At 45.1% G+C, this 13,585-nt stretch overlaps 2 protein-coding genes across 9 annotated transcripts in view; one reads left to right on the top strand and one right to left on the bottom strand.

Annotated features, from left to right (window-relative positions):
* Window positions 1–7,045, top strand: part of ANKRD27 (ankyrin repeat domain 27) — a 54,928-nt gene extending 47,883 nt beyond the window's left edge. For 7 of the 8 annotated variants that reach the window (XM_040074998.2, XM_040074994.2, XM_040074995.2 and 4 more), the window contains exons 25-29: window positions 348–509; window positions 1,464–1,572; window positions 3,032–3,113; window positions 3,604–3,676; window positions 5,443–7,045. In XM_040074998.2, coding sequence (XP_039930932.1) covers window positions 348–509; window positions 1,464–1,572; window positions 3,032–3,113; window positions 3,604–3,676; window positions 5,443–5,736 — 720 coding nt within the window. In that variant the 3' untranslated portion in view covers window positions 5,737–7,045. The remainder of the gene's footprint in view (window positions 1–347; window positions 510–1,463; window positions 1,573–3,031; window positions 3,114–3,603; window positions 3,677–5,442) is intronic. The other variant, XM_040074999.2, reaches the window with a different exon arrangement.
* Window positions 7,046–7,801: 756 nt separating this feature from the next.
* Window positions 7,802–12,744, bottom strand: PDCD5 (programmed cell death 5). Its single transcript, XM_040075723.2, has 6 exons — window positions 12,649–12,744; window positions 11,045–11,085; window positions 9,874–9,935; window positions 9,350–9,441; window positions 9,053–9,124; window positions 7,802–8,761 (listed from the first exon to the last, which is right to left on the bottom strand). The coding sequence occupies exons 1-6, from the start codon at window positions 12,712–12,714 to the stop codon at window positions 8,714–8,716; spliced, it is 381 nt and encodes a 126-aa protein (XP_039931657.1). The 5' UTR covers window positions 12,715–12,744; the 3' UTR covers window positions 7,802–8,713.
* Between the last annotated feature and the right edge of the window lie 841 nt (window positions 12,745–13,585).

Below are 13,585 nucleotides of genomic sequence, written 5' to 3'. Positions count from 1 at the left end.
AAGAGTTTTTGTTAAACTTACTCCTTTCAGTCCCATCCCTTCACAGATTTTAATTAGATAAATAATACCTTGCTGTTGTACAGGTAGCTGTTTTTGTGGAATTTCTGTGTGGCAGGCGGCAGGTTTTCTTGACTGGGATTCTATGACATAGGGTTGGGGGCTTCTTAAGTATCTCCTAAGCTTGGGATATATAACAGATCCACGCAAACCCAAAATGAGCTGATCCGTGTAGCCGTGGCCGTGCGGGGGGGGCCCTGCCGTGAGCAGGTGGGCTCTGATGGCGCTGGTGGCGCGGCTCCGGCGCCGCCGTGCCGCCCTTCTAACTCTGCTTTCCCTTTGCCGCGCAGCGCGGAGCCTCCGTGAACCTCTGCAACGCCCGGGGCAGCACAGCCCTGCACGAGGCCGTGGCGGGCGGGAACGAGGCGCTGGTGGCGCTGCTGCTGCGGCACGGGGCCCTGCGCCACCTGCGCAACGAGCGCGGCCGCACCGCCGCGCACTGCGCCGAGCCCGTGAGTGCTGCGCCGGCTGCGCGGGGCGCGACGCAGCGCTGCGGGGCTGCGCGGGCTGCGGGGCTGCACGGGCTGCGGGGCTGCACGGGCTGCGGGGCTGCACGGGCTGCGGGGCTGCACAGGCTGCGGGGCTGCACGGGCTGCGGGGCTGCACAGGCTGCGGGGCTGTGCGGGCTGAGCCGCAGCGGCGGCGATGGAGGCCGTGTAAACACTCAGATGCCTGCTCCTGGTATGGCCACAGGTGGCCTGTGGAACCGGTTGTGTTTCTAGAATGAGTTATCCCAGGATAAAAAGGATGAGTCTAGAAAGAGTGAAAGCACAGGCCTAAATAAAATGAGCATTTAAATCTCTGTAATGGCAGAGAGAGCAGAAGCAATGCTGGATGCAGGCAAATGAACACCTTGCACTAATCAGCTACGCTGGCAGCAACGTTCCTGGTCCCACCCACCATCTTCTGCCCTTCAAGCCTTTTGATTTCTTTTATCTTGCAATAGATAACTCTGACCTTCCCCTTTATTAATAGCAATAACATTATATGTAATATTAAATTACACGGAATTATTTCAGTCTTTAAAGGATTTGACACGTGGCCCCTACCTTAATGTGCTTAAATGGCCTCTGAGATGTATCTTAATGACCACAAAATTCTGTACTGAATCAATTTTAGTATGTATGTTACCATTTAAACTGAAATTGGCTTAACCATAAGTAACGCAGCTTACAATAAGAGGTCAGGACTCCAACATCATCGCTGCATTACAGTGTAACTTGCGGAACGCTGATTTTGTCCCTACTCAGAACGATACAATTTCAAGTTAGTTTTTATAATAGGTTATTTTAGGTGTGTTGTATTGATTAATGGAAGCATTAATTAATACACTCTGCACATACTAAAATACTAAATGGTACTGTTTTTCTTTTTCTTTAATAATGGTGAAAATGGAAATTCTTAAGAACTCAAACATCATGAAGTTGCTGGAAGCAGCACCAAGCTGCGTCCCCACATCAGCAGAGGGAGAGAAGGAGAGTGAGCAGCACATTACTGTCAGAATAAGGAAAAAAGGTACCTGTGATATTTCCTCTGGTATGAATAAAAAGGGATTTAGGTATTCATGGGTGACTGTATCAAATATTTTATGTAATTGCTTTACATATAATAATAGAACAGTCAATTATTTTGCATATTTATGATATGTAACACCTCAACACCTAAAATATTGTAATTAAATGCAGCAGACTTTGTGTTGTACTCATGACATTGCTTCAAACTTAGTTTTCACCTGCTTTGGGGTGTATGTGTGAATTTTACCTGCAAAAACATTCAAAGGTAAAAACACACCGCATTTGAGATGATGTAATTAACTATGTAAGATGTGTGCATTTCAGTGCAAAGCAGGACAGATTTAAATGAGTGTTGGGTATCATTTCTATTGCCCTAAAGCAGGTCAGGGAGTGATCTTCATTGGTTACTGTCTCTCATGTTTTGGGACAGAAATGAGAGCCACAGAGGTGACTGTGAACCTTCCAGCACAGTTTGCAGACTGTGGCAGGAGGTGGCACAGTGTGGCCATGAGGTGCAGTGACAGCACAGCTGGGCTGCAGCAGGGCCCCCGTGCCCTGGGAAGGATGAGTTACCATCCTTTGGATACCTTTTATCTTGCAGTGTTCACTCTGACCTTCCCATTTTTCTGATAGCAATAACATTATACGTTATATTCAATGATGCCAAATTATTTCACTCCTCAAAGGATTTGACACATGGCCTCTGTCTTAATGTGCCTAAGCAGCCTCTGAGATGGAGCTTAAGGACCACAGATTCCCCCTCCTCACCTCTCATCCCCAGCTTCTGATCTGCCTCATCCACTGCTCCCATTATGCTGGCTCAGAAGTTTTTCAGGTGAATTTTTGAGTTCACTGCCCTGGGCACGTAAGAAAAGCTGTGCCCCCTGAGCTGGACTGCTCAGCAAAGGACCTGATGCCACCAGGACCGTAGAAAGAAAACAAGGAGGCTGCAAAGCAGGAATCCGGGAAGATGAGGAGCAGGAGTGCCCATTTCAGCATCCATGAGTTCTCAAAGTAACTCTTGCCTCCTTCCCTCAGAGAGATTGTGAATGGCTGGTTAATAGAAAACAAAAATTAATCACAGCATGCTGATACCTAAAATTGAGACTAGTTCTTTCAAGTATTATGAATAGTTCTAAAAGCAATAGAAGTTATGAGTAATTAATACTAATGAAGAGGTGGCTTGGCATCTGTGTGTTAATTCAGGTTGGTAAAAACTGGAATTCAGGGCCTCAAAGTCCAGAATTCCAGTCTCTTCAGACAGTTGGCCAGTTGTACTAATCTGAGGAAGAATGTTTATTTCTGCAATTTAAAAGTTTTTTAAATTTCCAAAGATAAATCACCATTCTAATTTAAGTTAGCACTGTTCTAGTTTTATGTTAGATTCAAAAACAGAGCTGTGTTTTTTTAAATTCCTAAGTGAGACTCAGTTGTAATTTTAGCTGCCTGTTCTTTTAAAGTGCATCCTATGCCCTGTGAGGAAGCTGCTGATCCCATAAGCAGACAACTTCAACTGGTCCAATCAATTAACAGATTTAACAAGTAAGCAGAGAAGCTTGCTCAGAGTGTGTTTGTTGTTTCCCATAAGTGAAGGGGAAGTGCAGCTGCTCATAGAGCCCCAGAGTGGGTCAGGGGTGGTTACACATGACAGTGGGTGTTGATCCTGCAGGGCTGGCACGGGCACATCCCCAGGCAGATGTTCTGGCCATGACAAGCTCACTGGGGTGCTGAGGGAGGGCTTGAAAATGTCTCTAAAGTTGGGATTGCACTAATACTTGGTGTGCCATCAGTTAAATGCTTAAAAATACTGTAGCGGTGTTCACTCATTGGTTGGGTTTTGCTCATTATCTTTTTAAGCCTTAATGTAAATTCCATAGTAAAATATGGGGAATACAAGTAGGCTGCAGTTCTGGCAAGGTCTTGTCAGGGAGCTTCCTGTCTCTGGTGAGACAGTTCCACCTTGTGGAGCTTCTGAGAGAGGCTTTTATGAAAGGCTTATGTGAAGACATTTAATTTCTTTGATCTTCTTCAGAGAAAAACACTTACGAAGAACAATAACAAGAGATAAAAGTGTCCCTAATTTTGACTATCACTTACTGCACCAGGTAAGCGGAAATACTTGCTCAGATTATTCAAATATGTTTATTTGCTCTGCTATTACTCTGGGTACACGTAAAGAAAGTTTACTAGTGGTGATCACTGAATCACAAAAGTTCTGACCTGTTTGCCAAATTGCTCATTTCATCATTGCTCGAACTTCAATGGTGCTTCTATGACACCTCTTAAACACTTCATTCTTACTTTTAAACCTCTTAAGCCTCTTGCTGCGGGCTTCATCTCTGTCTTGTTTTCTGTGTCCTGTCCAGCAAAACCTAGGACTGAAAAACTCTGCAGCTTCTTGGAGCTGTAGCTTGCTTTGGCAAGAGAGACATTTTTCAGGAGATTGAAAGCAGGGTTTGCTTTAAGTGTGCTTGTAAGAGGAGACTGTTTGCAAGGGTGACAGCAAACTGTGTGTTGCACTGTCAGCTGTGACACAAACATGTGCAATAGATTCACCTCTGCCTGGGGTGCAGTGATACCCACACCAGCTGCTGGATGCTGCCTTTCCCAGAGATTGTGCTCCTTCTGCCTCCTTTACCTGGGCTTTGACTCTCATTGCATCTTCTGCTGAGCCATTTCAGAACACTAAATCAAGAGAAAAATGACCTGTCCAAAACAAAATAGTCTTTACCACATTAGTCCAGCAGCTGTCCATCATTAGACTGACACAGCCTTGGGAATGTAGACTCTGCTGCTCATGTCCTTCTGGAAAATGGGATATTGTTCCTTTTCCTACAGCCCTTAGAAGGCTGAATATTTGCCAAAAGCCTTGAGAACACTGAATTAATTCTATAAAACTGTAATATTTTATTAATTCTTTCTAAATTATAATACTTCACTACTTAACTTGGGATTTAGATTTTGTAACTGTGGACCACTGAAGGCAGTATGTTATTTCAGTACACAGGTGTCAGAAAACCAATGTGTGACCCTGATACAGAACACTCCAGCCCTGTTCTGTGGTTGTGAGTTCATATAGCTGTGGCTGAACTGGTTCATGAGTCCACACAGCTCTGAATTGAAATTAGTGAATTTAAGTGGATTTAAATGTGCATAACCTCTGCCTGCAGCTTTTTCAAGATTGTTGCCATTATTCAGTAAAAAAGCTACTTTCTCCTTTAGTTCTTGTCTTAGAAGATCTGTCATTAGCATGCATAGATTCTCTTTATTTCTCCTGGTTACTTTAACATTTACAGAGTGGCCAATAATTCGGGACAGCCACCCACTCTGTACAGGAGAAACAGGAGCAGGTTAGAAATGGAAGATATGAATTGTTGGAAGGACCAAAAAGAGGCACTAAGGGGGTGGCAGGGTGGGTGTCTCTTCCCTACCAGGTGACCTCTGGAAGCAGGGAAAACTGCCTTTGCTTTCAGCAGTACCTGGGTGACCCTGCCTGTTGCTACTTCCAGTTTTCTTAACAGAAGAAGAAATTGCTGTTAATTTCAAGTGCATTGAGACTTGCACTACAAAAGGTGTTTAGAAGAGTTGGGATGATGTTGGGATAGTGGGTGAAAATAAGTTTTGGAATGTCTGTTGTTTTCAGGTCTGGTACTGATGTGTGTGTAGCCTGGGGCAGGTTGACCTCTTGTTTCCTCATATGTAGCCTAAATATAATTACTCTCTTACAAAGTATGCTATTTTAAATCTTGGCTGTGTTCTCAGTGTCATGAAATTCACATGATAATAACATTCAGGAAACAATGTATTAATTTTCCTTGTTAATGAAGAAAGTAAATAATGCTTTTAACGTGCCGTTTCTCTCTCCTCGCAGATGGCTATTAAGAGCTTTGATAAAAGCAAATTAAAATCTGTTGGAACGCTGGAGCAGAGCACAGGTCAGGTGGCTGACGGGGGTTGCAGCGGTGAGTTTGTGGAAGATGAGGACACGAGGGCTCCTGCCAGGAGTCAGTTAACGCAGCGCAGACACACGGTCGCTGCGCCGCTGCCCGCAGAGCAGGGCAGCGCCGGCGGCTCAGCCAGCCCTGCGCCGCCGGGGCTCCCACAGGCACAGGACTGCCACGCTCAGCTCACACCGCCGACAGACGGGCACGGCGCGGAAGCCTGAGCCTGGGGAAGGTGGTGGTGTGAATTTCAGCAGCCCCTCAGCGTGTGCCACGCGCCCCAGTTCAGAGCAGGCACGGGCTCTGCAGCACGGCTGGGATGTTCTGACTCTGTTCGCGTTGGTGACCACACAGCCAGATCGTTCCCCATCTCGCTAACAGGGACGTAACGAGATGAAGACAGCAAAATTACTTTCCTATTCTGTTCAGCACTTACTGAAAAGTTCTATGTCACAGTAAACCAAATGAAACCCTGTATTGTATTTTTCAGCCACCCGCTTTGTTTTAAAAGTCTTTGAATAATTTTTGCATTTTCAGTTTTTATCACTACATTCAGAATTAAATATATTTATATATATAAAAAGATATATTGGATAACAAGGTATTTATTGCCAGAGGTAATTGAAACGTCTATTTTTATTGTAATGTTACAAACCATTATAGTATATATTTCTGGATATTTCAGTAGCTGGGCAAACAATAGTCCATAACATCTGCACTATTAATGTGAAGGGATGTAATCCTTGCTAATCTCTCAGCAATGCTCCCCTGTACTGGAGCTGCAAGATCAAGTTCTTACAGAGGAGCCAAGATACTGGGGAAAAAGTGGAGAGGCCTTGACAAAGCTTTGGACTTGCTGTTCGCAGCCTAATCAAAAAGCAGAAGCAAGCACAGGGTGCAAGGGCACACAAAATTAAATTGCTTTTCCCCTCCTCTAAAGCAAGTAACGCAAAAATGCACAAGTATTCACGATTCTGAACCTGGGCAACATCCACAGACAAAACTGCTTCAGAGCCTGCTCTTCAAATGGTGGAATTCCCATTATGAAAGGTGCTTCTCACATCGGTGAGCTCTGGCTGCAATATGCCAAATCCTGACCCGTGCCCAGGGGTGATCACTGAAGAATTGAAAGCTCACAGGGAACTACCAAGTGGCTGCTTAAATTTGAAGTTCATTTTCTACTGTTCGGTTATGGGAGGAGGAGGTGTAAATAGCCAGGTTTTGCAGTGCAGTATTTTTTTATTCTTGGCTCATCACATCCAGCTTGCATTTTATTTCATGAACTATTTGTATAGATAATTCTCTTTCTTTTAACTGTGGTATTAGTAAACTACCTGGCAAAATACAAAGCTGGAAGATAGAGTGGTGGGTTTTTCAGATAACTTTTTAACCTAAGAGGTAAAACGTCAAATGACATTTGGATTTGAGGGTAATGTGTTTATTTTTCTAATAATTTATGAGTTCACCTGATTTTCTGATGTGCCTTGGATTTGTGCCAAATGATGGAAAGAAAAAACTAGTAAAAGAACTCTTGAAAATGCTGTTTTCTTTGAGTGCATTCGTCCAAGCATTGAGTCTATCAGATTTCCTTGACTGGTTTTGTAGGCATTTGAAGACTTTACCTTGTGTTTACCCTTGGACTTCCCTTCCTCCAGCCTTTACAGGTAACTTTATTAGGTTATGTGGTTTTAGAATTATGCACAGAGGTGTACAAAATAGAACCGTTAGTGAAACTAAGCATTTTCACATAACCTCATTTTCTAGCTCTACATTCACACACACACACACACACAAAAAAAAAAAAAAAAAAAAAAAAAAAAAAAAAAAAAAAAAAAAAAGTTCAGCTATTATAAGTCAAAAGACATAAAAGAGGCAAAACGGGTTTTTCCTTCTTGTGACAGTATAAAGATGACCCAGAGTTAAGTCATTGGTCCTTACCCGTAGCAAGAATAATCCAGATATTTAAGATCAAGTAGACTATTATAGATCTGATTGCCAAACTACAGAGTGAGAATTTTGCTTGTGTTTTAATTGTAGCATGTGTTTAACTAAATTATTCTTCAGATTTCTCAACTATATAGATAAGAAAAATCAGTTCACTACACTTTGGCTTCAAACTCATTAAGGGTGATGGGCCTGAAGAAATTTGGCATACAGCCTATCACTAAAGCTAAGGCATCCTAATTACAAACACAGAGAAGCAAAATGCAGTCTAAACCAAATGAAACAAAAATAACCATTTTCACATTTTTAACCACATTCAGACAAGGTGAAAAACACACCCACTAGTGCTCACTTGAAACAAGTTTATTCTGTTCCAAAAAACACTGCAGTTGGAATTGTACACAATGCTGTTAAATTATGTCACATAAGGGGGTTGTGGTGGGAGAGTTTATCAGCACATTACAGTATTTATTCTACTGATTTCCATAACCATATTCTTGAATAAAGGTACAGCACACGTTCAGTTTTACTTTATGCATGCAGGAGTTGCAGAGGTTAGGAAGATGTTTTTTCTCTTTTTTTCCAGGTAAGAAACACTCCAGCCATTTGATAAAAGTGGAGGTAGTTGTAAGGATACATGATAGCAAGTGTCTGAACAGTGCTGTGTGTGGACACGGTTAACTTGCTTTGTTTGAGAGCCCAGGAGCTCGCAGGGGAACAGTTCAGCTGTTTGCTGGTAACATTTCTTTGCACAGATTGCCTGATAGGAACCCCCGATCCAACTCTATTTGGACACCTTCATTTTTAAATTCCAGTAAGGACTTGAGAGCCGGTGATGGCTGGACAGGCATCCTTCAGGGGCTCAGGGGATCTCCCTCCTAACACTTCGGTCACACAGTCTGTTCAGAGTTTAAACTCTGAGTGGCTGCTCCCTGTTTCTTGCTTGGCTCCTGTGTTTGGTATCTCCAGTAACAGCAAGTTAAGTGTGTGCAGTGGCTGAAAGCAGAGCTTACAGTGAGGAAGGGCAATAAAACATTCATGCTAATAAAGCTACAGGGAACCCCACACTGCTCAGGCCTCTTATACTACAAAACTTGAAGTTATAAAATCCCCCTTCTCAGATTTATTTTACAAGTTTATTTGTTGGCCTTTTAGAATAATAAAAAAAAAGTCGAGAAGCGTAAACATTTTCAGATCTTGCATCCTGCCTGCTAACAGCATTTTTCCAGGCTATTGTTTGGCAGCCTTACAGTAGTATTAATAATCATCCTCTTCATCAGAATCCAGTACTTTCCTTCTGTTGAACTGAAATGAAATACACAAAGTGAAAACTGAAGGGTCACGGTAAATCCAGGCTGGCACAAGCCTTTCCCAGTCCGTGCAGTGAAGGCTGTGCTGGGCAGAAGAGCCAGCCCGGGACAGGGGACAGGACACCAGCCCCAGGAGCTGCCAATGTGCAGCAGTGCTGATGGAACCCCAGCACCCACCAGGCCACGGGAAGAGCTGCAAATACAAAGCTCCACCCTGAGCTGGTCCCACACGTGCAATTCTGCTGCTCCACTTTATACCACGTTACATCTAGGAAAAAAACCTCACCTTCACTGTTGTTTTCTTTTCTGTTTGCTGACTCACTTTTTCTAGTATTTCTATCAAACCTTGTTCTGATACCTGGGAAAGTCAAACAAAATGGGGATAAACAAACTGAGAGATGCTTAGTATCAAACATCTGAATCACAATTTCCTTTCTTACAAAAGGTTTTTGATGGAATTAGAGAATAGCCTTTAAAAGCTATTTACAGTTAATTTAACATATCTATTACAAACATCTTTATTTTAGAGTGAGTTTGTTTTAAAAATAAATATATGTGAGAAAGAATTAGGAAATACACTCACCTTTCCAGCTAGCTGCCCAAATCTTGCCATCTGTATAAGATAATTCTCTACTGCTTTTGCTTTGTCTGGTTTCACAAGTGCTAAATTGCTTACTGCAACAAAAACAGGCTTTGTTCATTTGGGTTTAAAACATTCTCCAATGCCTTCACTAGTAACAAAAATGTGAGAAATGTCCCTAGGAAACAATCTCCCTCATGCCAGGGTCGTGAAATAAATTGAAAAAGGCATTTTCATTTATGTCAGGTACAAGACAGTTGTATTTCTTACTTTTAAATATTTGCTCTGATTAAACAACTTTGACTTTCAGTATAATTCCTTCTGCTAATTTAAATAGAACCCAAAACATTAACATATTTCAGATACCCATTAGCCTCTCCTTTCTAATCACTGATACTGCCAGCTGAAAAGCTGCAAGTTTTATCTTCTCAGCAACAACAGCATTTTTCTAGTCTGGCCTCTGTACAACACATGCTTTTGAGGAGTCAGACGAGTATTTTTTATTAGAAAGTTACTTGGATACTCACATCTTGCACGAGCTGCTTGATCAAGAACTTGAGCTAAAATAGTATTTCTTATCTCTGCTTCTCTGTAAGGAAAAGTGAACCACACATAAAAAGTGGGATTTCAAACACCTAAAATAACATGAACAGAACAGCAAATTACAGAAGACTTTTGATTCTGGAAATGGCTTCTTGAGGTCACTTCAAACCTTGCATTTACATAATATCTTTTACACCATTTCCTGTCGTGGACACTCTGTGTATGCTGAAATTACACAGCTGGCAACATCTTACAAGAAATCAAGGTGGAGTTTCACACTTACACCTCACTGCTCATGATTACATTTTAAGAGACAAAAGCCATCCTTTAGATCCTGCGTTTATCCGTGTGGAATTCACCCCAAGGCAGTGCATGGTAGAGCAGGCACAAGGAATTGTCCATGCAACTCCAAAACCAAACCAAAGCTCATTTATATACTTAGAACTTTTCACTAAGTCTCTATGTATTCAAGTATTTAACTATCTGCAAAACTGGAGCTTTAGTTTATGAAATTTTAGTTAATACAAGCTTGGACTGTGCAAAGTCAGCTCTTCAAACACCTGTTTACAATTGTCCCCTTAGCACAAATACTGAACACTGTTCCCAGCCTGAGCTTTGACAAAAATCATTTTGTGTCAGAGTTTTACTGGAATAGACATCCCAGAAAAATCAAATCGACCGGAAAAGGCTCTTCCCACTGCAGCAATAGTCAAACCCAACCCAACCCAACCTCACCACTGACAAAAAGCACCAGTTTGGGAGGAGTTCTGCCAGCCTTCAAGACTTGGATCATAAACTCCTACCAACCCTAAGGAGGCAAGGATTCTGCCTTCCAGAGCAGCCTGCTGTATCACTGCAGCTCAGTTCAGGTGACTGAACTCAGACAAGTCCCAAGTGAACATGAGCTGCTGCTGCTTTCTCACCATGCCCTCCCACCCCAGCAGGGTTCAGGCAGAATGGTCATGGCATGGGAGCCACACCTGCATCAAAGCTTTGATCCATTTCAATTCCTTTGTTGGTGGTTTTCCCAGCAACAAAACAAATGTGGGGCAGCATTCCAAAGAAATTAAATACTAAAAAAAAAAAAAAAAAAAAAAAGAGTAAATAGTTAAAAATTACTAGATGCAAACCAAAATTCAATAGTCTCATTTATACCTCTGTTTTGCTTCCTGTTGTGACGGATCAGCAGAAGGATCCTGGAGAAGGAGAGCAGAGCAAAAATCACAATCCAGAATCAGTCCACACAGGAGAGAAAGTTAAAATATTCCAGCAGTGTCCATGGAAGATAAACCTGCCTGCTAAACCCGCCTGCCTGTGGATGAGATCCTGAAAATGGGAATCTGCTGCCCTAGCAAATAAATGTGCCACCCTCTGCCTTCCTCACAACACAGTCATGCCAACAGTGGGGTGAGTGCTGCTCCTGCTCCATCCACAGATTCCTGTGGCTTTGGGCAGGAAGAGGCTTCCCCCTTAGGTCTAGGGTAACAGGCTTCCCCAAAGCCCAGAAAGCTGACAAAAGCATTCTAAAATCCATGAGAGTAAGTCATGGGTAAGTAAAATGAAACATAACACATTCTCAGCAGGGCAGCTGAAATCACAGAATCACAGAATCATGGAATATTCTGAGCTGGAAGGAACCCACAAGGATCATCAAGTCTAACTCCTGAAACTGATGAAAAGTTAATGAGGGGGTTTTATGTCGTTAATGCGGGGGTATTAGTGTTTAATGCAGGAACCAAGTCTACAAGAGTTGGTTCCTGCATTAAACAGTAATACATATGAAAAACAAAATGGAGCAAATTTCCAAGTTGCTATTTCTGGTGACTATTCAGAAGCAAGTAACCAAAAAAATGAAAAACCCCTGAACTTTATATGGAATCAACACCTCAGATTTTACAGGTAACATTTAAAAGTGTTAAAGTAGGATGGAAAATCACACAGACAGGAAATGGGGCTGACTGAAGGTAGAGAAAATCCTTCACATGAACAAGGAAATTGCCACTTCATATAAATCCATATATGGATTGTGTCAGAGGATGGTGTCCAACTCTCTTCAGTGGTGCCCAGCACAGGACAAGGAGCAATGACCATAAACAAAAACACATGAAACAAGGTTCACCTTAAGACGAGGAAGAACTTCTGGAGGGTGGCAGAGCACTGGAGCAGCTGCCCAGGGAGGGCACAGAGTCTCTGGAGACGTCCCAAACCCACCTGGACATGCAGCTATGTCACCTGCTCAGGTGACCGCCCTGGTGAGAGGTTGGACTGGATGATTTCCAGAAGCTCCTTCCAGCCCTAACAATTCTATGATTCTGTGATTCAGCTCTGAAAACTGGGATGGCTGAAAGGCTAGGAAAGTAATCCATGGAATAGTGAGTGCCCAGGGCATCCATGGAATAGTGAGTGTGAGGGCTCGTGTTCCGGACCTCCCGGGGCAGGAGCGGAGGGAGGTGGCGGCGGAGGCCGGGCTGCGCTCGGTGCCCTTTCCAGCCCAAGCTCCGGGCACGGCCGGGCCTCTTCCCGCTCCCCCCGGCCTCGGTCACGCAGATGCCTCTGCTCTTCCCCTCCGGCCCCCGAGAGGCGCCGAAAGCGCTCCGGGCGGAGGGTCGGGCGCTGCCTCACCCCGTGCTCGGCCCTGATTCCCCCGTTCCCTCACCCCGTGCTCGGCCCTGATTCCCCCGTTTCCTCACCCCGTGCTCGACCTTGATGTCCCCGTTCTCTCACCCCGTGCCCGGCCCCGATCCCCCCCGTTCCCTCACCCCGTGCTCGGCCCTGATCTCCCCCAGCCGCCGCTGCCGCAGCGCCTCCAGCTCCTCGTCCGCCATGGCTGAGGCCGCCCGCGCCAGGCGCTGCCAATCCACCGCCGAGCGCTACCCCCGCCCCGCCGCGTCCGGGCCAGGCGAGGCCAATCCACCGCCGATGCCCGAGCCCCCCGACCAGGGCAGGGTGAGCCGGGTAGGGGACGCAGGGACCCGTCCTGCTGGGTTTGGGATGTGCCTAGAGCGGGGTACTCCACACCTCCCTGGCAGCCCTGCCACACGCAGTGGTAAGGAGTTCTTCCTCATACTGATGTGGAATCTGTGTTTTAGATTCCGGTTATTGCTCCTTGCCCTGCCGCTGGGCGCCACTGAACAGAGCCTGGTACCATCCTCTGGAGATACCGGTATGGATTGAAGAGATCCCTCTCACTCTTCTCCAGGCACAGGTCTCACAGCCCCTCCTCATCAAAGAGATGCTCCAGACGGGAGCAACCCGGAGTGCGCTGTGTGTGAATGTGAGGGCACAGCGGAACCAGCCCGGAGTGCGCTGTGTGTGAGTGTGAGGGCACAGCGGAACCAGCCCGGGGTGCGCTGTGTGTGAGTGTGAGGGCACAGCGGGACGGGATCAGCCCGGAGTGCGCTGTGTGTGAGTGTGAGGGCACAGCGGGAGCAGCCCGGAGTGCGCTGTGTGTGAGTGTGAGGGCACAGCGGGAGCAGCCCGGAGTGCGCTGTGTGTGAGTGTGAGGGCACAGCGGGAGCAGCCCGGAGTGCGCTGTGTGTGAGTGTGAGGGCACAGCGGAACCAGCCCGGAGTGCGCTGTGTGTGAGTGTGAGGGCACAGCGGGACGGGAGCAGCCCGGAGTGCGCTGTGTGTGAGTGTGAGGGCACAGCGGGAGCAGCCCGGAGTGCGCTGTGTGTGAGTGTGAGGGCACAGCAGG

Source organism: Hirundo rustica, chromosome 11 (genome assembly GCF_015227805.2).
Source record: "Hirundo rustica isolate bHirRus1 chromosome 11, bHirRus1.pri.v3, whole genome shotgun sequence".
Lineage (NCBI taxonomy): Eukaryota > Metazoa > Chordata > Aves > Passeriformes > Hirundinidae > Hirundo > Hirundo rustica.
The sequence above is the reverse complement of the archived record's forward strand: the minus strand, read 5'-3'. Positions and strand labels throughout refer to the sequence as shown.

Coding starts and splice junctions, on each gene's coding strand:
- PDCD5 (XM_040075723.2), bottom strand. CDS start 12,714: ATGGCGGACGAGGAGCTGGAGGCGCTGCGGCAGCGGCGGCTGGGGGAG. Junction 9,125..9,349: donor TTGGGCAGCTAGCTGGAAAG/GTGAGTGTATTT, acceptor TGACTTTCCCAG/GTATCAGAACAAGGTTTGAT. Junction 8,762..9,052: donor AAAAGAAAACAACAGTGAAG/GTGAGGTTTTTT, acceptor ATTTCATTTCAG/TTCAACAGAAGGAAAGTACT.